Here is a 25276-nt window from a genome sequence, read left to right on the forward strand (position 1 = left end):
CAACCTGACACAATATTATTCGCCATTGACCTTACTGGAGAATAACATGGGGCAGGTTGTAAAATCAGTGCTGCACCCAATCTCATCACAACAGGCAATTAAGGTTAAAATTGCCCCCTTAGGGTTTAAAACAGGTTATGGCTTTCGTACCCAATCTTCAAGGTTTGCAGTAAAGGGAGCTGTTTTTGATTTTAATTTTAAAAAACGTCACTTAATGCACCATAGAGAGAGAGAGAGATAACTGATTGAACTGATTGCTGTATTGGTCATTTTCTTGTTGGCTTGGTTCCTACGGCAACCAGGAACAGTCTTCACCCTTCACTGCACCCCTGCCTGCTCAAAAAAGGAAATCTGTTATCAGTGACTCTGTGCTGGGGGTAGTTTGTGTTGCCGTGGGCATACAGGGATGAACAGCAACACTTACAATCCAGGTTTCAGATTTCTTCAAATAAATTGTACAATTGAACAATTAAACAAATTCTGATTTACAGACTAACGCTCAATCATAATTGGACGCGTGACGCCAGGTGCATTGGAGGAATGATCAGATTCCATATCACTGTTTCACCCGACCTTCATCAGGCACTCGTTACTCATTGAATGATACAGCACAGGAGGCCATTTGGCCTATCGTGCCTGTACCAGCTCTGTGAAAGAGTTATCCAAGTAGTCCCACTGCCCCACTCTTTCCCCATATACCTACTCACTTGCAATGCTGTGCAGCTTGCAGGAGTCTGTCCCCGAGTTGGATAGTGTGTCGGACCCAAATGTTTGTCATAAGCAAAAAGATGTGCATTATTAGGCAACAGCACTTCATAAAATGCAAAACAAAATAGGAGCCACTTCGATGGCTTAGTGGGTGAAGTCTGTGGAGTTAATCCTTGGATAGTACTGAGCCAATCCTCCCTATCCTGTTCTGATTTTAACTCCCCTCTCCCTGTACCTGCTCTGTTGGGCTGTGTCGAATTTTAGTCTTGGAACTTGAACTGAAAGTCAGTGCTGACTAGTTGCCACTTTACTATGGGCTGAATTCTCCAGTCGGCGAGCGGGGGCAGGGCCCGCTCGCCAACGCGTAAAATGACGCGCGGTGACGTCGGGCGGGCGTCCCAACATCACTGCGCGTCATTTAGGTTTCCAGTTTGGCGGGTGCGCAGCCAAGTCAGCTGCACGCCCGCTGAACTGTCAAAGGCCTGTTAAAAACTAATTTCGGCAATGAAATGAGCTGCCCGTCCGACCTTAAGGTTGTCGGGCAGGCGAAGAGCCCAGGCGGCCTTCGCATTTTTCATGCAACCTCATCCACGGGCGGGATGAGGTTTCATGAAATGTTTTAAAATTCAATAAAAATGTTTAAAATATTTCTTTGACATGTCCCAGCTCAAGTGACAGTGTCACATAAGGGGACATGTTATAAAGGTTTTAATTACTTTATTTCAGTTTTTAAGTATCAAACTGATCTCCCTGAGGCATCAGTGCTCGCGTGTGGAAGAGCGCCGGCCCTGACTCAGGGAACCCCCTCACCCCGCCCGCACAGGGAGCGCTCAGCGCTTCCGGGCACATGTCTTAAGGCCCGCCCATGTAAAATGGCGGCGCGGCCCCGATCGGGGGCACCGATTGGGTTCGCGCCCACCCCAGCACAACCCCTCCCCCAAAGGGGGGGAAATTTTTCCCTCTGAGTGCTGGTGGAGGTAACTGAGCAGAGCAATAGCTGAGAGCAGTGAACTGGAGCAGATACTGTGACTTAGAACCTGGGAGTTGTGTGTTCGAATACCTCTCTTCCTCAAAAGGCGGTGGAAGCAGGGTCTTTGAACATTATTAAGGCAGAGCTAGATAGATTCTTGATTAACACAGGGGTGATGGTTATCAGGGGTAGGCAGGAGGTCACAATCAGATCAGCCATGATCTTATTGAATGGCGGAGCAGGCTTGAAGGGCTGAGTGGCCTTCTCCTGCTCCGAGTTCATATGTCCTAGCTTAGAAACTCAAACAGGGACATAAGTATGCACTAGAAAACAGAGTGCATACAATAGGATTCAGTAATAGCAACAGCACTTTGTAAAGCTATGTCTGTAGGGATGTGGTAGTATTGTGGTTATGTGAATAGACTAGTAACCCAGAGAGCTGGGCTAATGATTTGGAAAAATGAATTGAAATCCTACCACAGCAGCTGGGGAATTTGAATTCAATTAATTAAAATCGGAATAAAAAGCTAGTCTCAGTAATGATGATCACGAAACTACCAGATTGTTGAAAAAACCCATCTGGTTCACAAATGTCCTTAAGGAAAGGAAATCTGCCGTCCTTACCCATTCTGGCTGATATGTGACACAATGTGGTTGACTTTTAATTGCCCTCTGAAATGGTCTAGTAAGCCGCTCAGTTGTATTCAAGGCAGCTCACCACCACCTTCTCAAGGGCAATTAGGGATGGGCAATAAATGCTGGTCTTACCACCGATGCCCACATCCTGTGAATAAATGTACAACATGCTTTCAACATACAATTGCTGAAGAGTTTTCAATAAGGTTCGTGTGTAAAACCCATGCTCACTCTGTAACTAACATAAAAATCAGGCATGGTCTAACAATGCTCACCATCAGATTCAATCATATTTCCCTTTTTATTGAACAGTTTTTTGTGTGTGTTTCTCAAGGGTGATGTGTGTTTTATTCTGGGGAAATATGATTTTTCCATTTTACAGCCACAATGACCCAGGTGTAGTACAGGTAGTCACAGTGTAAAGCTACCTCTGCTTTGTACACTCAATAAATCGCATTCTCCAAATTCACCCATTTCAAAGCTGTACATTCGCACAATTTTATTTGAGACTCTTTAATTATGGAGAAAAACAGGCAATTTCTTGGGGGCTGCGGGGAGGTGGGGGGGGGTTGGTTAGTTGATAAAAGCATTCGTACCTTGTGCCTGAACAGCTTTGCTTTTCCATCCCCCAACCTTTGGGGCATCTCGGAATGAGATTGCCAATTCGGTGCCCAATTAGAGATAGTTTTGTGCTCTTGGCTCACATTCACCAGAAACTGGGCCCAGACTGCCAAAACCCATTTCACACAGAATCCTTAAAGCCAGTGGGCTGAGGTGATCTCCATCCAATCAGCTTGGACTGGATTCCAAACCAAGCTCCATCGGTGAAAGGATAGCATCTAATCCATCCCTGCAGCAGTTCTCACAGACATTTCCAAGTCATCAATGATATTGTCTGTTCCCTGTTGCTCCTCAAGAGCTAGATATTGGTCCATGACCTGCAGAATACTATGGGCGGGACTTTCTGGTCCAGTCCGCTGCCGGGATAGTCTGGTTCCGCTGAAAGTCAACGGACTTTTGGCTGGGCCGCCGAATCTCCTGCAGCAGGTCCCGCCACGATGGGGCCGCAAAATCCCGGCCTAAGTGTAGGCTTTATATACCTCCCTTAAATGGAGGGGGTCGCATTGCAAATGGTGGTCTGGTAGTGCTTTTGTCCCAACATGCCATGCCACGAACATGTGTGCCCAAATTCCTCGTGTCCTTGACTCACCCTGAGGGTCAATGCAAGGTCAAAGGGATGTGGTGCCCCCGTTGGAAAATAAATGGAGGCAAAGTCAAACTAGGTTCCTGTCACACAAACCCCGGCATTTGGGCTTAAAGGTAGGTGATGGTGCAATGCAATGGGCAGCTTCGGAAGGACAAGCGCAGTGTAGCACATGTGGCATCGTGGACAGGGCACCAATGACTGAAGGCAACAGAGGAAAACCCACTTGAAGCATGTCCCAATTTGAGAAAAGTAAAACAGCTCTGACCAACAGCATGAACGGCTTAACCATCGACTGAAAAGGCACAGCAGAACTGTCTGATTTTACACCTGGGAAACCAGTCACAGGAAACAAAAAACACTCCAAGTAACTGTGGATGTGAAACGACCATCAGCACAATCATGAAATATCATAACTTTTCAGGGTTTATAACTGGTTAGGTGTGACGATGTGTGCAAAGCAAAATGACAGTTAACAAGCTGCCCGTTAATTGATTTTTTTCAAATGAGGAATGAACAGTAAGGAATATCTTTTTGTTCCATTGAGACGGATTATACCAAAGCGAAATATCCACTTTTCTGGGAGAGGGGTTTAACGCAACGTCTACAATCCTTTCATTTGCACAAAAACCAAACAAAGATTTAATAAGTATTGATGACTCGTGCCCAACCTCTGCCCCACACCCTCATAGTTTATGATGTTTAGATATGCTGAAGCCCTTGAAAGCATCTTACTGCGCTGCAGTGCTTGCTAGGCAAATGCACAAGGCCCGAGTGGTCCAGAGCCATATAGGCCAAGGAAGTTCCAGGTTCAAATCCCCTGTCTGTGCCATGTCAGTTGATCTCAGCCAGGATGGCAATTGGGGTATTACAGTTGGCCTCAGCACCCCAGCCTATTGGAGCGGGGGAAAACATTTGGTCAGGGCTCCCACTTCCAATTGTCCATGTGCGAACCTTGCCTGAGGACTGGATCATGAACAGCCTTCCTACACTCTCACCCACTTGAGTGATACCAGAGGGATGATTGTGTCTGTGAAACAGCTAGGAAGAGTCTCGGTGTGGGGTGGGGCGGCGTGGTTAAACCAAATTTAAATTATTTCCTTTTAATATAGCAAATACTAGACAAGGGTCATATCTGTCTAAGTGCCACAAACAATAAGTTTTTGCTCCCCAGGCCGCCACCACCCACCCTTTGGCCTTTCTCCACACACAGGGAAGAATGAAGCTTGGCCCCACGCAGAGAGAGAGATGTCTTGTCAGGCTGCGTGAAAAATCAGCCAGAGCTTCCTTACAGGAAGTGCTTTAGCAACCTCCCCCATCACCGTTAATGAAGGCTGTGGAGACACATTATGGGGGGGCATTGGGGTAATACCAATTTGGTTAATGGAAACAAGCAAGTCTGCACTCAAACCAATAGGAAATGCAGTATGGAGGTATCTGCAGGGTCCAAGATATATTGCTCCATCAATGTTCATTATGATATCAGAAATCTGAACTCAACTAGGGCAAACCACACCCTTTTGGTAAAAAATGGCACTCACTCAGGAGTAAATAAGTGATTCCCAGTCTGTAGAAGGGAAACAAAGAAACTTGTATTTAATACAGTCCCTTTCATGACCTCAGGAAGTCCCAAGGCATTTCACAACCAATGAGTTACTTTGGGAAAGTAGTCAATGTTGTTTTCTTGGCAACAGCCATAGACAATTTGAATACAGCAAGATCCCTCAAACAGCGAATTAAATAAATCAATGGTTTATCAGTATTGGTTGAGAGGGTAATGATTTCCAAGACACCAGGGAGAGTGTTCTTGCCCTTCTTCGAAGAACGTCAAGGGATTTTTCACGTTCCCCCTGAACAGGCAGACAAGGCCTCGATTTCACACCTCATCCAAAAGTCTGTCAGCACAGCACTCACTCAGTTTTGCACTCATGTATCAAAGAGAGGTCATATGCTCAATTCCTGGACTGGGGCTTGAACACACAACCTTCTAACTTATAGGGAGATGTTCTACCAACTGAGCCAAGCTGACACCTAAGGCTCTGGTAGTGGTGGCTGGGAAAGAAGTTATATCTCCTATAGGCTCCCATACTGAAATTTGTACAGGACTCATTTGCTTTGGCTCAATTTGGTTTGTCTTCCTACATAAAAGTAAATTTCCTCATCAATGCATACGTCAGACCCTGCAAGCACTCTCACTGCATTTTGTACTACTTTGAGTCAACTTGGAAGTAGATTCACTCAAGGTGAGAGCAGGCTACAGAGAAAGAAGCATACACCATGTTAGAAATATGCAATACACTTCAGAAAATGGCCAACTGCTCACAAAACAGATCCACAAAGTGCAAAAACTCAGTTTAGGTTAAAAAAGTATTGTGATATCAAAGCGACTGGTAAATGGTGGCAGCTATATTGAAGCCAAAACTCAAGGCTTGCCCCTCCAGAAAGGTGGATATTTTTATTAGCGTGAAATTAAATATCTTGCGTTGGTCTAAAAATATACACTTTTATCCAAAACTGTGCATTAGTTGAAGACGATGTAAAAATGGCAGCTTGAGCAAATACGTCTACACAAATAACGTTTCAATTTGGAGGATTTCATTGACCCTGTACCCCTGAATCCCACAACAGCTCCACTACTGAACAGTACACCAAAAAGGGAGTGGTGAGGGAAACATTGTATTCACAGGGCACAATCTCATCAGCAGCTATTTTATTTTAAAATGGCAGATTGCTCCCAATAGCTCAATGTTTCCACAGAACCACACGATTTTCCACAATGAACCCTTTTTATTCACAGATCAAATATTTGATCACCTTTGGCATAAACAATAAAGTTGAATTGTCCGCTTTGCTGGATTATTATATAGAATTCTGCTACTAAGCCAAAATACATTGAACATGGTTTGCCTCCTGTCTGATTTCTGTAGTCTCCCTACCTTATTTACTTTAACTTAAATTATATTCAAGGCACTATATGGGGACTGAAGAGTTGGTCATAAGTTCCTGATCTTAATCACAATGAGACAGGAAGGTGCCAAAGGTCAGGGACTTCCCACACAAAGAATGAAAAGAAAATTGGACCATAGGTCATCCTCACACATCCTCTCGTGCCTGGATATACAGATTGGTATGTGGCACCTGCACACACTCTAGTTGAAGACATACTGTAGCAAGTAAAGAAACACCTCATAAAACAATGAAAGATAAATTATCTTGCTTTATGGTTCAAACAGGCCACTTTTGGCAGTCCCCAGCAGAACAAACCCACAGATTGTGGATCTGAATGTGTTACTTTTTGAACCACTAGAAAATGCAAGCCAACTTTAAGTGCCAATTTAAATGGGGCCTAAAAAGAGGCTTTTGGGAAACAAATCCTTAACAATGCGGTCCAACAACAACAGCATGCATTTATGCAGCATGAAGTGCTTGTTGCCGTGGGAACAAGACAACTTGGTTGGGCACACAAAGTGTAGGCCTCACCTGCCCGAAAAATCACAGCCGCCACAGATATGCCCTGTTCATTACACAACGCTGGTAATAAATGAGCTACTCTGCATGTTGAAGGGGTGTTGACCAGCCCTCAGGTCTGGCCGATGAGGAGACCACCAGGTGGCGGGCAGCACTGAAGGTGTGCCTGGAAAATGTGATCAGGGATGTGGTCACCAACACTGAGCATTCCATGCGCAAGACGGTCGCTGCCATGGAAGTGGTATGCTCTGGAACGCCAGGGCCACGCTCTCTATATGCATTCGGTGGCTGAACGACGCGACCCTTTCTGCAAAGCCCTCTTGATACTGAAAACAAACTTGCTGATATGTGGATTATTTCCAGAAGGGGGAGGCACATATCGTTAGTTGGGGGCTTCTTGGCAACATGCAGATCACCGTATCCAGGAAACTATTACCGTGGGTTATTCCGAGTTGATACAAATGTTGTCTGGTTTTCGTGGGACTCACAGTGAACATCAAACACATGGTAAACCCACAATAATCCTCTCCCAGATACCACAACCTGATTTCAGCAACTCAACTCTCAAGGGTGAATTGATGCCTGTGGAGGTCCAAACAGATTTCAACACTTCTGCTTTCAGAGCTGATCGTAGTTGCTGGGGGTGGGTACTCTGGGGGTTAAGATGGCATTTTTGATGCTGCAGGCCTCCTAATTTGTATGAGGCTTCTTCCTGGCTTAGACAAGTGCCTTCGACACTTGAATCTTCAGGCATTTTAAACTTGGAACAGAGCAGAATGGCTCCATCTTAACTGCACACTGACCAGTTTTCACCAGGCTTGGGGTTGTGGGAGGACGTGTGGAGGAGTTAAAATTCACCTCTTAAGCCTTTATGTCTGGAAAGGATGCAACTGGAGAGGTGATCTCATTGAGGAGTGCCAGATAGGAAGTGGTATGGATAATGTTAATCTGGAAAATGACCTCAAACTAGAACTAAGGGACACAGAGTCAAACAACAAAATGTAAATTGAGGGCTGATATCAGGAAGCTGTTTTTCATGTAACTTCTTCGTCCATATTTGGAATGGAGCCCTGGATAGAATGGGGCTGGTGGAAGTCCTGGGATTGTTTAAGAAGCAATTGGACGCTGCAGTGGGGGCAGTGTGAGTTTTTTTTCTGGATGGATGAACTCAGATGAGCCTCATCTGTTATTATCCTGCTCTCATCATTCCTTTCACTTCAAAACTGTCAACCTCTTTATTTTCCTCAGCTTTCTTTATTCAAGCCTTTAAAACTCAACCTGTGAGCTCAACTAACTATTTTCAATGATCTCCGCTGTTCTCCCGCACTTTTCAAACTTGGGAGGTCTCCCTTGCAATATGGGCCTTCACCCAACCCTTGGGTTTATTGTGGGGAAGAAGATACATTCAGGACTGCGAACCATCATGAAAAGGTTAGCCAAACAGCTTTTCCATTCGATTAAGTCCTTGAATCTGCACTTGCATCCATTGTGTGTGTGACATGTTCTCAGCACATGCTGCCCCCTATATGCATTCCCATGCTTTCTAAACATTGAAACATATAAGATCCTGAGGGGTCTTGACAGGGTCGATGTGGAGAGGATGTTTCCTCTTATAGGAGAATCTAGAACTAGGGGTCACGGTTTAAAAATAAGGGGTCGCCCATTTAAAACAGAGATAAAGAGAATTTTTTTTATTTCAGAGGGTTGAGAGTCTTTGGAACTCTCTTTCTCAAAAAGCGGTGGAAGCAGAGTCACTGAATATTTTTAAGGTAGAGATAGATAGATTCTTGAAAAGCAAAAGGGGTGAAAGGTTATCGGAGGTAGGCGAGAGGTTACAATGAGATCAGCCATGATTTTATTGAATGGCGGAGCAAGATCAAGGGTCAAGTGGCCTACTCCTGCTCCTAATTCGTACGTTCCTATGTTAGTCATGAGTTGGTTAAATATTGTCAACGCTATAAATATATCAGAAAGCAGCACTGTATCCTATTTGCATCATGTGTAAATTTAGAACTGTTGGTAATGTTTTAATCTTCTTTTCTAAAAGCTAAAAGAAGATGACAAACACAGCAGCAAGCTCCCTTGTATTGGAAGACACTTAACCCTTAGACTGCTGGCAGCTCCAGGACACACACACACATTCCTAGGATGGCAATTTTCTTCAAGGATTTCCACTCTCACACTGTAAACCAGAAAAGTTCCCTAATGTTACAACAACACTACTTGGAGGTCAGATAATTATCATCAACAAGAGAAACACAGAAACAGGAGGAGGCCATTCAGCCCCTCGAACCTGCTCCATCATTCAATTAGATCATGCTGATCTCTACCTCAACTCTATTTATTTGCCTTGGCTCCATATCCCTTGGTACCCTTACCTAACATCTATCCATCTCAGTCTTGAAAGGTCCAACTGACCCCTAGCATCCACAGCCTTTCAGGGAACGAAATTCCACATTTCTACTTCCCTTTGTGTGGGAGAAAAAATGCTCCATGGGGCAGTATTTTCAGGTCGCCGGCTGGGCGTGATTGGCCGGGAAACAGGCCACTGCCTGTGATTGGCCCACGACCGCCAATTAAGGCCCACCCAGCGTGAAACGCGGCTCCCGAATGGTGGGGAAGGGGCGGGTGCCTGTCGGCCGCCGGATCCGATGGTGACCCGGCAGCCGGTTTAAATCGAAGGCTTGAAGGCTGCCATGGAAGAACGTCTCTTCTGCATTTTCAATATTCAAGTTATGGGGTCGAGTGCGGCTGGACAAGGCAGGCAGGAGGGCAGGTCAGGTAGGCACTCGGCCCCCGCTTTTTGGATGAGTGCCTCGCTGTCCTCCTGAAGGAGGTGGGAAACTGGGAAATAAGAATACTGGTGGTTCTCAACTGTTTTTTACTTCTGTGTAGGAAAAGCCTCTTGACGTCATCCCAGAGAACTTTGAGTTTGGAGAAGGAAATTGCACGAGATTCTCCTTATTATATTGATGGACAACCTGCATGAACAGGACCAATTTACAATAAGCTACTTCGGATGTAAACTGATAGATGGCTGCAAGTTTGTTCTGCAAAAGTTTCTTAAATGGGAGTTCTGGCCTTTTCTAGTACAATATTTTGAAGAACAGACTTGGCTCATTGTATTCATCTGTTTAGTTTGGTAGGACAGAGCCTTTCTGCTAATAAGGAGCAGTTCTAAGCAGTGCTGAGAATATGGTGGAACACCTCTTGCCATTTAAGATCTTTGAGAAATCACACTGGCACTGGAGTGCCAGGTTGCTGGGTCTTGGGGTGGTAGAACTTCAAGCCTTCCGTTCACAACATGGTGAGTTCCTGCTCTCAGCCATGCTAATGCGAGGGCCTGTCCCCAGAAATGAGGAAAAGAAGGAAGTACATTGCATTAATATAAATTGCAGAAGCGCTCAACCCTCTCATTTTCCTACATTCAGGAACCTTGACCTGAAACTCATCAGGAGCTCCCACAAGCACTGTATCGTTCCTTAAGGCTCAAACACCAATTTGTCAACCACAATCATTACTCCTTGGAAATTTAACCACGTAACTCCTCTCAAACTGATGAAGCAAATGGGATAATTCAACTTTATTTGAATGAAACATTAGCAAGTACGAGATTAATTTGTTTCTTAAAAGCATTGTTTTCTTTTCCTTCCCCCATCGAAAGATTTGTCATGGTTACGCAAGTGCAAAATGTTGTTCACGATGCTGGTGCTGTGTTAAATATGAAGTCAAAAGCACTCACTGCTCATGTGCAGATATGCTAACCCTCCGATTGCCCAACCCATGCGAAACACAAAATGGTTGGTTTGGCAGAAGCTATAAGAGGTGTGAAAGGATGTGCTGGATAGGATGAAACATCATGGGTGGCAGGGCCTCTCCAGGATGGTGGAAGGGTTGCGCAATAAAGATCCCCAACGACTGGTCATTAATTGCCTGAAGCAGATGATTTTTGTTTTGCTGTTATGACAATTATTGGCCCATTCAAGCAAGCTGGCAGTGGTTGGAGAATGGACTATTTTGCTCTTTGATATCAGGCAGCAATGCAAATGGGTAGGGATTAACTGGTCAAAATACTGGCGTGTATTGATGGCGATATTAGTCGTACAATATGGTGATGGAACTGTATTGGCCAATGACAGGACGAGATTCATTCTGATCAGTCTAACCCTTTGCTTTACAAACGAGCTCTTCTAAGAGCATTAAACTTGAAAGCAATGACTGCACCAAATAGGAAGTGGGATTAATTGGTTTCCTGGATCTCATGACCTGGTTAAAGCAGGGTCCCCATTGAGACAAGCTGTTTTGTTTTTCTGCTTTTCTCCCTTTCTCTCTTGAAGAGGTAATGTTGCAGTATGGTTCCATAGATGATGGCTGCCCTACATTACCTCTCCCAAGTGGCCGTCATGTGAGAGCTCAGTCAGGGAGCATTAGCAGACCATCTGCCCATGTGGGGAATCTGGTTACAGCCACTAGACAATGAGCATGAAGAGCTCTCTAGCCAATTCCAGTTTCCCTCTCTAGAGGGCATAAGGCCCCTGAGGCCAATCAAGTCGCCACTATCATCGCCTCCTGGCCTCAATGGTCAACTAATGCATCACGGGCAGGGGGATCAAACCCGACACCATCCTGTTTGGAATTTCATCTCTGCTTCTGGACTGTGTCCCACAGTTACTCCACACCCCAACAAAGGGGTGTGTACCAGGCATAGGAGTCGATCGATGCAACTGGTTTGAGGAGATGGAAGAAGAGTGGAAACAAAGACTGGGAATGACATGACAAGTGTCTAGGCAACACAATAAGCCAGCAGAAACATGCAACATGCACGCACTAGCATGCCAAAGTCAGTGAACAAAATACAAGGAGATTATGAAAAATCCACATGGGCAAAGTGTACGTTTGTGATTATTGCCAATTTAGACTTGAAAAGATTGGTCTCTTGAGTAGAATCCTGGATATTTGAGAAACAGACACAACTGCCTCTCTTATTTTGCTGTGTGATAATTTTTTTATTCTTCAAAGTGAGAGATATTTGACAGAAGTGTCAAATGTTTTCCACCTTTGCATCCACCATCAAGTGCTTCCAGATGAGGTATAGCTCAGGTTAAACAGCACAGCTCTCACTACTTTGTCCAACACTGTACCTTGACTCCAACATCAAAAGAGGCCCTATTGTACCAATTGGGCACTTCTATTCTTCAAATCAGCCATCCGTGTGAAGATTTTAATCCCATCTGTCTACACTGGATTCAAACTTAGGTCTGAGGTGAAAGACCAGTGTCTTTACCATAGATCATAAGACGTAGGAGCAGAAGTAGGCCATTCGGCCCATCAAGTCTGCTCCATCATTCAATGAGATCATGGCTGATCTGATAATCCTCAACTCCACTTTCCTGCCTTTTCCCCATAACCCTTGATTCCCTTACTGGTTAAAAACCTGACTATCTCAGCCTTGAATATACTTAACGATCCAGCCTCTACAGCCCTCTGCAGTAAAGAATTCCAGAGATTCACTACTCTCTGAGAGAAGAAATTCCTCCTCATCTCTGTCTTAAATGGGCGACCCCTTACTCTGAGGTTATGCCCTCTGGTCCTAGACTCTCCCACAAGAGGAAACAACCTCTGTGTCTACCCTGTCAAGCCCCCTAAGAATCTTATATGTTTCAATAAGGTCGCTTCTCATCCTTCTAAACTCCAGTGAGCACAGGCTCAACCAAGTCAACCTCTCCTCATAAGAAAATCTCTCCATACCTAGGGATCAACCTAGTGAACCTTCTCTGGGCTGCCTCCAATGCCAGTATATCTTTCCTTAGATAAGGGCACCAAAACTATTCACAGTATTCTAGATGTGTTCTAACTAGTGCCTTGTATAGTTTTAGCAAGATTTCCCTGTTTTTATATTCCATTCCCTTTGAAATAAAGGCCAACATTCCATTTGCCGTCCCTATTACCTGTTGAATTTGTATGCTAGCTTTTTGTGATTCATACACGAGGACCCCCAAATCTCTCTGTGCTGCAGCTTTCTGCAGTCTTTCTCCATTTAAATAATATTCAGCTCCTCTATTCTTCCTGCCAAAGTGCATAGCCTCACATTTTCGCACATTATATTCCATCTGCCAAGTTTTTGCCCACTTAACCTGTCTATATCCCTTTGTAGACTCTTTGTGTCATCCTCACCACTTGTCTTCCCACCTATTTTTGTGTCATCCGCAAACTTGGCGATAGTACATTCACTTTCCTCATCCAAGTCATTAATATATATTGTAAATAATTGTGGCCCCAGCACTGATCCCTGTGGCACTCCACTAGTTACAGTTTGCCATCCTGAAAAATACCCCCTTTATCCCAACTCTCTGTCTTCTATTAGTTTGCCAATCCTCTATCCAGACTAATATACTACCCCCAACACCATGGGCTCTTATCTTATTAAGTAGCCTTATGTGCGGTACCTTATTGAACGCCTTTTGGAAATCCAATTATATTACATCTACTGGTTCCCCTTTATCTATCCTGCTTGTTACCTCCCCAAAGAATTCTAATAAATCTGTCAGGCATGATTTCCCCTTCATGAAACCATGCTGACTCTGCTTGATTATATTATGCATTTCTAAATGCTCTGCTATTACATCCTTTATAATAGACTCTAACATTTTCCCAATGACGGATGTTAAGCTAACTGGCCTATAGTTACCTGTTTTTTGTCTCCCTCCCTTTTTGAATAAGGGTGTTACATAGGCAGGTTTTCAATCCTCTGGGACTTTTCCGGAATCTAAGGATTCTTGGAAGATTACTACCAGTGTATCCACTATCTCTGTAGCTACTTCCTTTAATATCCTAGGATACAACCCATCAGGTCCAGGGGACTTATTGGCCTTTAGCCCCATTAGTTACCTACCACATCCCATTCCTATGCCATCCTCAAGAGTCCCTTTATAAACTACAAATAAATTGCATGAAAAATTTAGCCCACACACACTTAAGGGGTATTCTAGTGTAGTGATATGGTGCTGGACTAGCAATCCAGAATTCCTGGTGTAGAAATTTGTTGGCACCTAGTTTCAGAGTCGAAGGTGGTGATGCACCTGCAACACATGCCTGAACCAAGAGGTCCGAGACTGGCCCACAATTAGGCCTCAGGCCTCATTATGAATGATCTGAGAGAAATAAAACACTTTTTAAAAAAATACATTCCTTTTTTGGTGGCCGCCCAATTTCCCAGGAGGGTCCTAAAACATTATCCCTTCATTTGCATATAGATGGAGCCTTATGCCTGTTGCTGCTCGGGTGACTGAAAAACAGCCCTCGAACACCTTTCAGGCATCTCTGGGGCAACCTTGCTAGTGAAGTTGGCCCTCTTTGCACCCGATTTACATCTACAGAATGGGAGCAACGAGGTCCAGTTTGTTGGCCAATAAGCTGAAATCTCATCATGACAAGTTATGAAACTGAAATCATAAATTTGTGGGTCAGCATTGGATTCCAAGATAGCTTTATGGAATGAAAATTATACATAGTGAACCTTATTCAGGCAACAGAGGAACAAAGGAAGTTCTTCCAGCCTCACTACCTCAAATTTGCAGCTGAAAATTTCCGAAGATGACCCTTAATCCTTTATAAGAAACATAAGAACATAAGAATTAGGAGCAGGAGTAGGCCTTTCAGCCTACTCCACCATTCAGTACGATCATGGCTGAGCTTTGATCTTTTTTCTTTACTCATTCATGAAGTGTGGGTGTCACTGGCTAGGCCAATATTTGTTGCCCATCCCTAATTGCCATTCAGAAGGTGGCTTTCTTGAACTGCTGAGGTCCATGTGATGTAGGTACACCCACAGTGCTGTTGGGGAGGGAGTTCCAGGACTTTGACCCAGCGATAGTGAAGGAACGGTGATATAGTTCCAAGTCAGGATGGGGAACTTTGACCTCAACTCCACTCTCCTACCCTATCCCCATACCCCTTGATTCCTTTTCGTGTCCAAAAATCTATTGATCTCAGTCGTGAACATACTCAATGACTGAGCATATAACCCTCTGTGATAGAGAATTCCAAAGATTCACAACTCTCCGAGTGAAGAATTTCTCTGTCTGAAATGGCCAACCCTTTATCTTTAGATTATGCCCCCTAGTTCTAGACTCTCCTGCTAGGGGAAGCAACTGCACAGCATCTAACCTGTCAAGAACCCTCGAAGAATTTTATATGTTTCAATGAAATCCCCTCTCATTCTTCTAAACTCCAGAGAGCATAGGCTCATTCTCCTCAATCTCTCTTCATTGAACAACCCTCTCATCCCAGGAATCAATCGACTGAATCCTTGTTGTACTCCCTCGAAGACCAGTGTTTCGTTCCTTGGGTGTGGTCTCAAAACTCTGTACGTATGTAGCAAGACTTCCTTCCTTCAACCTCGCCATGGTATGCCAATATGCCATTTGCTTTCCCAATTGCTTGCTGTACCTTCATGTTAACTTTCAGTGACTCACATACAAGGACTCCCCAAATCCCTCTTATGTGAGACACAACCATGTTGGAAGCTCTACCTGTGACTTCTACTTGGTAATGTTTCAAAAACATTTCCCAATATCAGGGATATATTTCAAGAGACCAAGCTTGAAATGCTCAAACAACATTTTGTACGCCCATCCTTGCCATGTGAAGGACACCAGGATTCGGTACTGACAGCAGTCACTGAACCCTGGCACACGCGTGTTAACTAAAACATTCTGGTGTCATTGCATGCAGGATAACCGGAAGCACTCCTTGCAGGCACAATGGCAGGCAGCCATACTCTCTGACAGCCAACTGTGTAATGGACTACCGGAATTGAGTGAAGCTGTTTTTGACTGGGCAGACTTCCAACTAATGCACAAACATTCCTTTGGTATCACCAGAGCTCGGATCATAATAGCTTGCTTGAAGTCAATTCGGCAGTCTGTTACAGTGTTGTGGGCTGTACACACAACTCACACATAACATCACTGCTTCCATATGGTCCCTTGAACATCAATAATGTTGCTCTTAACAAGTCAGCTTCCTCACAGACATGCAAGTTCAGGGTTGAGGGCTTCCCTGATAACCTTCCGTCACTTGTCAAGGAAGTTGGAACTTCAAAGTCTTCCCATTTTCAAGCTTGTTAACACTAGATAAAGTTGGCCTGAGCTGCACCTATTCATATTTACTTCCTAAATAAGTCATGTGAACAAATTCGACTTTGTTCAATTAGACTAAAATGGGCCTGATTTAGAGATGAGTGACTCACTGTTTTCCCATGTTGCCGAGAAACACTGGATAGCAGGAATCAGAACAACCTTTTTTTAAGACCTTGGGACACTTGGATATGATTGCTATTCCAAAATATTGTTCTACTGTCACCTCTTGATCCACTTTGTACTCCATCTCACTAAAAACCAAAATTAAAATACCCTCTTTCTGTGACAGAGAACCGTTGTGGTAGACAATGTCACTTCTGACTGAAAGCGGCCATCTTGGGCTTGGATCGGCCCAATGGTTATTGTGTTACCAAGGAGCCTGACCAACAGGAAGCAGTGACATTCATGTGACCTTCAAAGTGTGCAGAAATATGGAGGCTCGTAAATGAAACACAACAACATGAGGATTTGATTTTGTTTTCTTTTTTTGTTTTGCCCTCACAGAATGTTTGGACACAGATATAGACACAAGAGGGAATGGCTGCACACTTTCCCTGCCACATGCGCAGTTACAAACCTAAGTAACTATGTTGGGCTACGTCGTGAGGACTTCTCGCTGGTTTCTCAGCAGGGTCCGGTGTCTTGTAAACCAACTGATCAGGGTCTGAGCTACTGGTAGTTGTCAGAAATATTAAACCTGTGCATTCAAGATGGATGGGGAGGGGAAGAAGGGGGAAAAGAAGAAGACGAGTTAGAATCAAAAAGATAATGCACGACAGAGGTAGGTGACTGAATGAGCAGCTGACAGTTCCCCTAAGGTTAAACAATAGCGTCAATGACTTTCAAATATAAGTCAGAGGGGGAAAAAAAACGCTGTGCGTTTCAGAATAAGTAACTCAAGGTGGCCCCGCGTATTATTTCCAATGCAATTCCTGGACCCAGGAAGTCGTGAAGCAGCGTCGCCAAAGGAGGCAACATGCTCCAGAAGAAAGCTCTGCTGTGGAGTTGCCATGGTGAGCACTGTGCCGAGCCTGGGTAGCAACGGCGCATCATCCAGTAGGGCAATGGCCGTTACCGGAACTATCGGTGCTGGGGGTGGGGACATGCAAACCGATGCAAATGCAGGCCTTGTGTCTGCAAATGAGTAGCCTGGTGCGATTGTGAACCCACCACACGTGGCATCCAGACTCTACCTGCTCCTGTGAAGCACGGCAAAATTAGTGAAGCACATTGAAGAGGGAAACAAATCAAAAATGGTTGTTGGGAAACCAAAGATAGGTTTCATTTTAGCAATGAATCTGGGCCGGTGGGGGGGTGTAAATTATGATGCTGTTTAACCTAAATGGAACTCTTAGCCACTTTGGAAAACTTCCAGTCACCTCTCTCTGTCTGCACTGATTAGGTATCCTACCTAAGTAACTATTGGCAGGTACAGGGACCAGCTCAGCTTCCTGCTTTCTTTCATCACCCGCTTCATATGGACCGTCGTCATAGATGCCCAAGAAGACCAAAGAATGACTCAACTGTTCTGTCCGAACATTACCTAAAAATATTGAGAGTTAAGTGAAACAAAAAAAAACGAACACAGAAAACAAAGCTTACCCCCTGGATTAATCCGCAACACTGCACATTAGCAATAGCACGCAGCACAGATCGGGGCTTGGGTTATGAGGAGGGCCGCTGCCTCAGGGTTGTAGGGTCAACCAAGTTCTCGCCACCTAATCCGTGGGTTTTCAAACTAGGCTTCTGGACTCTGGTTAGGCCGTAGGCAATCCACCAACGTCATCAGGAGTTCCAAATTTTCCTGTACTTGTTGACCAATGAGTCGGTGCTGAAACTAGGCTTGGGACTGGCTAGGGGGTGGGGTTGAACTCAAAGTTTGCCCAATTTAACAGGAAGGGGATCGAGGAAGCGGACCAAGCGAGAGAGAGCGGGGGAATGGCAACTTACCCAAAGGCTGAACTGGCCAAGACTTGAGGCTCAGCCTGGATCTCGAAGATGAGTGACAGGAGGTTTCCTGGGGACAAAATGAAGGGCGTCCTCCAGAGTTGTGTTGCCCGACCTCAAAATGATTGGGGAGGAAGGTCATCTGGAGTACTGTGTCCAGTTCTGGGTGCTATACTTGAGGAAGGGTGTGAAGGCATTGGAGAGAATACAGAGGAGATTCACAAGAATGATTCCTGGGATGAAGAACAGTAGCTATGAGGATAGATTGGAGAGGTTGGGACTGTTTTCCTTGGAGAAAAGAAGGCTGAGAGGAGACTTGATAGAGGTATTCAAGATCCTGAGGGGTATGGACAGAGTAAATATTGAGAAACTGTCTCCACTCAAGAGGGCATCAAGAACTAAAGGGCACAGATTCAAAAGGAGTAAATGTGATGTGAGGAAAAATTTTTTGACCCAGAGGGTGGTTGGAATCAGGAGTCTGGAACAAACGTCCTAAGAGGGTGGTGGAGACAGGTTCGATCGAGGTATTCAAAAGGGAATTGGATTGCTACCTGAAAAGAGAGAATGTGCAAGGTTACGGGGATAAGGCAGGGGAGCAGGACTAGGTGGGATGCTCTTTCAGAGAGCCAATGCAGACTCGATGGGCCCAATGGCCTCCTTCTGCACTGTAAAGATTCTGTGATATTACTGTGATGTCCCCCTCCCCACTAGCGGCTCTACCACTGCTATTATCTTCTTCTAGCAATCAAACACATTTTCTGCTCTCTGCAATGGCAGAGCCCTGTTTACAATTGGGCAGCTGATAACTTTGGGAAGTGAGGGCAAGAGATTCCCTAGATGTATGTCAATAGCTTTTAATGGAATCTCCACATTGCATCAATATTTGGTGGGACCCTGGAAGCTTGAAGCCTTCATATATTAAGACTAATTGTAGATTCTTTGAGACCTACACCACAAGTGTAAGTGGATGTTTTTAAAAACAAATCACGCTTCATACTTAAAATTTTGCTTCAATAACAAAAATGGTAAAACGTTAGTTTCAAACAAAATGGATCCACTGTACAACATGAAGAATTGTCCCTATTCAAATGCATGATATAACCAGCCCTTCTCTCTGTGACTGAGGAATGAACCTGAAAGCTTTGGGAATAAACAGTTAGAATCCATGCCATCAGGGGGCCTCCCAAGGAAGTTCACAGAACTATTACAGTGCAGAAGGTCGTCATTCGGCCCATCATGTCTGCACTGACTCTCTGAATGAGCAACTCACCGAGTGCCTTTCTCCCACCTTCTCCCCCTAACCCTGCACCTTCTTCCTTTTCAGATAACAGTCTAATTCCCTTTGCAATACTCCGATTAAATCTGCCTCCACCACACTCTCAGGCAGTGCATTCCAAACCTTACCCACTCACTGCGTGTAAAAGTTTCTCCTCATGTCGCTATTGATTCTTTTGCCAATTATTTTAAATCTGTGCCCTCTCGTTCTCGATCCTTTCATGAGTGGGAACAGTTTCTCCCGATCTACTCTGCCCAGACCCCTCATGATTTTGAACACCTCTATCAAACCTTTCAGCCTTCTCTTCTCCAAGGAAAACAGTCCTAACTTCTCCAACCTATGTAACTGAAATTCCTCATCCCCGGAATCATTCTTGTGAACCTAGAGACAAACATTTATGGCGGAGAGCTCCAGATTCCAACCTATCCTCTATTCTCGCCTTTCAATTTATGCCCCATGATGATTGTCTTGCTTAACAGTGAAAATGCACTATCGTGATTTACCTTTGCATAACTCTTCATAATCTTGAAGATCTCCTTCATCTTAATGCCAACTTTGAGGGCACTTCCAGAGTGACAGTCACACAGTTGTAATTTATAATGTCACTCACAACTAATCCATTTAAAATAAGCCTAAGAGCGGAATTTTGCAGCCCTTCCTGCTGGTGGGATTTTCAGGTCCTGCCGGACAATCGACTTTTGAATGGCTCGCCACATTTTACAGCCCTGCCCCCGCCACAATGGAGCTGTAAAATTCCACCTTGCATTTGTGTCACTCTTCAATCGTGAATCTGAACTCATAATCTTCATCATCAGCTGTTGACAGGGACTGACCTGGTCCACTGTTTTTTTGTCAGTGAACGTATTAGCGATGGTGAAGGTTTCAGCCCTGAGGAATGGGAACACTTCCAGACTGGATGCAAAGTAAAGCTCCCTCTACACTGCCTAACCCTGTGCCTTCAACACCAAGCTCATAAAAAGCATCGCCATCTGTACCAGTCTCGCCCTGACATTTCCAATGCCACAGTCCTCTGATTAAGGTGCCCGAGCTGCCAGTTGGGGTCACGGGCACTGGGATCAAAACCTGTTTTGCATTGGACCCTGTGAGAGAGCAGGCTGTGCCCGCCATCACTTTGAGTTGGATTCACACCAAGATCCCAAGGGTGAAAGGGTACTGTGCTAATTCACTGCACCGCTTTTCACCTGACCTGCAGGAATTCTGTAGCAAAACGAAACAATTTGGTCCATTGGAACTCTGACAGCTTTGTGTTTCCATGGAGTCTAGTTATCATGGAAGAATAGTAGGAGTGGCAGCTTGTTTAATGATGAAGTTAAGCTAACTGACATAGGGGAAGACAGTGGTGTGGTGGTGTTGTCACTGGACTGGTATTCCAGAGACCCAGGGTAATTCTTTAGGGACCTGGGTTCAAATCCCACCATGGCAGATGGTCAAGTTTGAATTCAATAAAAATCTGGAATTAAGAGTCTGTTGATGACCATGAAACCATTGCCAATTGTTATATCTGGTTCACTAATGCCCTTTAGAGAAGGAAATCAGCTGTCCTTACTTGTTCTGGCCCCCATGTGACTCCAGATCCACAGCAATGAGGTTGACTCTTTAAATGCCTTCTAAATGGGCCTAGCCAGTGATGGTCACATCCAATGAATAGATTTTTTAAAAAACCATCTGTCCCTCAAAATTGCCACCTTGAGCAGGCAACTACATGGACAGGCCAGGGATAGGGGAACACAGTCCACAGGTGTTCTCATGCTTTTTGCCTGTTGTATGCAGTGGACGGTATGACAACTGCCTCCCAGTGATTGCTAACAGTCAGTCGGGGCTGGCTAAAGTCTCCATCAGCTGCTCACACCGTGTAACCACTGCGATGAGTGCGGGTGACTTGCTGCACCTTCTGTCATTGTTTAAATTGCTCAATGACCCAAAGTAGCACTCCGCACGGTTGGCACCTTCGTAATCAGCGCCAACGGTGAGGAGAAGGGGCTTGCACCACTCGCCCAATGTTCACAGTTGCCCGGGATCAGCGCGGGCAGTGCCAGTGGTGAGGACTCTACTCACACCAGTGCAAGGCTGCCTCAAGCCAAGCAGTCAGACAATAGCAGTGGTGGAACACTGACCTCCAAACCTCAGGACTGAAAAGAGGCAGCACAGGAGTGAGGTGGACGGAAGAGTAACCGGGATTCAAATTATATATAGCTCAATGGACACAAAGCTGTCTTGTGATGAATCATCAGGATAAGGTGTTGACAGTTAATGATGTTTTTATCTAGGTTGTCACAGCAAAGATGCCAGTTATTTTTTTCAGACCTACACAAAATTGGAAATAACTGACCTTTCCAGTTGTATGTCCCCGGGGTGCCAAACAGAATGTAATGATCATCCGGTGTGAAGCCCGCCGCGATTCCCTGTTGACAGTACCCAAAGCGCTGGTGACCCTGCGTGCGACCTTCACAGAACTTCCAATCGCCACCGTCCAGCTCGTCTCTGATAGTTAAGTCCTGGCTCAGCACATAGCAGCGCCCAATCATGTCTCGGGTTTCCGCTGGCTGATTCACACGTTGCCTCACCTCATAGCGATGAGCGCAAGTCTACAACCAAAACAGGACATTTGTATAGTATTTACAGCACAGAAACAGGCCATTCAGCCCCTCTACTCCTTGCCAGTGTTTATGCTCCCCTTAAGCCTCCTCCCACCCCACTTCATCTCACCCGATCGACATACCCTTTGATTCCTTTCACCCGCATGTGTTTGTCTAGCTTTCCCTGAAAAGAAGTGTGGCAACCAGTTCCATACTCTGGGTAAAGAAGTTTCCCCTGAATTCTCCTCTTGGATTTATTCGTGACTATCTAATATTGACGGCCCCTAGCTCTGGTCTCACCCCAGAACTGGAAACATGTGTGTGTCTACCCTGTCGAAACCCTTCATAATGTTAAAGACCTCTATCAGGTCACCCTTCGGTCTTCATTTTCTTCGAGGGAAGAGCCCTAGCCTGCTCCATCTTTCCTGATGCTTATAATCGTCATACCTTTTAGAAAGACCATCTGAAAAGCTCCCGGTCATGCCTCAGCAAGTTTCTCCACTTGATGCAGGAAGGTCGAAGGTTTGTTCCGCAGTCTGTGCTGGGTTAGTTAATCTCAGATGGGGGTGACAGGAAGAGGAGAGAAGGTGATGTTCAGTTGGCCTCAGTGTCCATGGGTTAGGGAGACCTGGCCAAGGGCTGTTCACCAGCCAGTGGCTCCTGTTGCTTGCGTGGTTGTCGGGCAGGTGAGGACAGTATTGGGCTTACCTGTGCTGCCCCCTGCAGTTCAAACAGCTTGCTAACACTTACCATCAAGGCCCACACACATGAAGAATGACCACTCATGAGGGGTGGCCAATGTCTATGGAACTGTAACCCAGTGAGGAATCAATGCATGTAGAAGAGAAGGTTTGGGAAGACAAAGAGAAATCATTTTTGAACCATGTTTGCTTTTAAATGGTGGGGGCAACGGGGAATTGGGTTCGTCAAGGTGAGGGACGTCTGTGTGGAGGAATATTTTTCTGCTGCTGGGGTCCAATATCAAAGTCAGGAACTCAACTTTGCCCTGACAATGAACCTTAACTGCAACGTCAGAAGGGCATCTTCTCCTGTCCCTTCTGAACAACAGCCACCCTGCTTGAGTGGGGCAGCTGATTAATCCTGTTTAGCACTGGTTTGCTTGCCAATGGAAACTGAGCTACATGCCCAATACACCACATGGAATCTTTGCCGCCAGTAAAGCAACAAGATATCTTCCGACTAATTTGGGATGGTTTAAAATGTTCCCTACAGGAATAAAATAGAATCAGAGAATGGTTACAGCACATTTGGCCTGTCGTGTCTGTGCTAACTCGCTGTAAAAGCAACTCCTTCTCCCCCAGCCTTTTCCCCATAACCCTGCAAATTTTCTCTCTTTAGATAATGATCCAATTCCCTTTTGAAAGCCATGATTGAATCTGCCTCCACCACACTCTCAGGCAGTGCATTCCAGATCCTAACCGCTTGCTGGGTGAGAAAGTTTTTCCTCACATCACCTCTGGTTCTTTTGTCATCACACTGTCCAGTCCCATTCAACATCTACTGCCATCCCCAGTCTTATTTTTATACGTGAATGGCCTCTTCCAGTGCAACCTCCATGTTCCCAAAGTGTGAGATGGTTTCAACTACAGCCAATTGCAGTTAACGGTGCTGTGTAGGCAACCAGTAAGAGGTGACTTTGTAGCAAGGTCAGTTTGCCAGTTAACTGTGCCCAGCTGAATATGGGTAAAACTGGATCCCAACTATACAGAGACAAGCAAATTTAAATAACAGGCTGGCCTGGGATTTGAGCCCACAACCATCCAGTCACGGGATAAACTTAATGCTGATTGTGGATAGATTGCCACAACTGTTGCCTGTGTTTTCAAGATGACATTTCCCCCATTTCGTTTTTCTTTACAGAGAGGAGCTCATGATCAAGGTGTCTTTTCAAGTTCAAACACTTTAAAAAGAGAATGATTAATTTTAATATCTGTTGATTTTAATTCCTTTCCCCTTTTGTTTAAGCGGTGGGTGCTGATGACATTGTTTGGGAAGCTGGCCGGGAAATGGGGGGAGGGGGGCAGTGGAGGTAAGGAGTGGGGAGGGGAGAGCCTGACACAGAGAGAATTAAATTAATATAGGGAGAGACATGGGTTATCCATGAAGTGTCTCTGCTAACAGATCATTTCCACTCTCATGTGCTATTCGGCTCCCTAGACTCAATAACTTATATTGTTTGATTTTTAAAATTGACTCCAAGAGTCAAACAATTTTTTTGTTGAAAAACAAACCCTCGCCTCCTTTCGACATTCTTCGTTGTTCTCTATGTCTTCTCAAGATGTCGATAAATGTTGGGATACTGTTCCACAGTTGCTGGCAGGCTCTCCATTTCCTCACCCAAGCATTCACACTTCGCATGTGCAACTGGGCAGTGATTGTCAACAGACTGTTCAACCGTGGGGCAATCTTCCACATACATGAGTGTTCCAAAAGAAGCCACTGGAGGGCGATCAGGAATGGAAATTTTGACTGGTATTTTTTTGCCACTCGTTTCCTCAGACTCTGCGGATTCCAATTGCTGTCACTCGATGACTGGAGAGACTTCCCTGTCAATTAAGTTTCTGCCTAAACTCCTCACGGTAACTTTCAAAATTGAACAACTCCCTCATAACGGAGGTAAATCTTAAGTGACAGCAAAAAGCAGCACTGTTAAAATAGCAGTATGTGCAATAGAGTGGCTATACAAAGTTTTACCTTTTTGTCCTTATTACTTTATAGTGTGTTTACTTTTCCCCCTTTCTATATATATCTGTGAAATTCTGTAACCAGTGCTGTATCATCATTTCTAACGTCACTCCTAAATAATCCCTTTAAGGATTAAATTGATTTTGAATTCGGTAATTCGATTAATATGATCTGTAACTAGTTCACAGCTATGTAAAAATATAGTTCAACATTACTGCATCCTCCAACAAACAGGTTGTTATTTTTATATAATCTTTCCAAACCCTTGCCTTAATCGACTCACCACAACTTTCCCTCCAATCCCTTGGCTTTTGACCGTCACCCCTAGCCATTGGTTTTCTTTACTCTCCCGCCTCAGATCCACTGGAAAAGACAGAAGAATGTACAATGAGTCAGGCATAGCACTCTTAATAATCTGGTCACACCAACTAATTGGCCAACATGGCTTCCAAGGTCTCGTGTTCGTCATGTGCATCGAGTGCACTCCCTACATGTGCCTGTTGAAATCTTCACTTTCCATCTTCCCCTTCATTGACTAAGTATTTAAGTCTGCCTTTCTCTTCTTCTTAATTGGTTATTTCCTTTCATTATTGACCAATCCTATTACACAAAACCTTTCGGGCC

At 44.8% G+C, this 25276-nt stretch overlaps 1 protein-coding gene across 2 annotated transcripts in view; it reads right to left on the bottom strand.

Annotated features, from left to right (window-relative positions):
* LOC144672753 (integrin alpha-7-like) overlaps window positions 1–25276 on the bottom strand; it is a 192867-nt gene that overhangs the window by 59185 nt on the left and 108406 nt on the right. Inside the window, exons 3-5 of one of the 2 annotated variants that reach the window (XM_078534718.1) lie at window positions 24936–25015; window positions 21700–21955; window positions 16704–16823 (exon numbers count right to left, since the gene is read on the bottom strand). In XM_078534718.1, the coding sequence (XP_078390844.1) occupies window positions 16704–16823; window positions 21700–21955; window positions 24936–25015 (456 nt within the window). Of the gene's footprint in view, window positions 1–16703; window positions 16824–17537; window positions 17670–21699; window positions 21956–24935; window positions 25016–25276 lie in introns of both variants that reach the window. The other variant, XM_078534717.1, reaches the window with a different exon arrangement.

This window comes from Cetorhinus maximus, chromosome X, assembly GCF_964194155.1.
Source record: "Cetorhinus maximus chromosome X, sCetMax3.hap1.1, whole genome shotgun sequence".
Taxonomy (NCBI): Eukaryota; Metazoa; Chordata; class Chondrichthyes; order Lamniformes; family Cetorhinidae; genus Cetorhinus; species Cetorhinus maximus.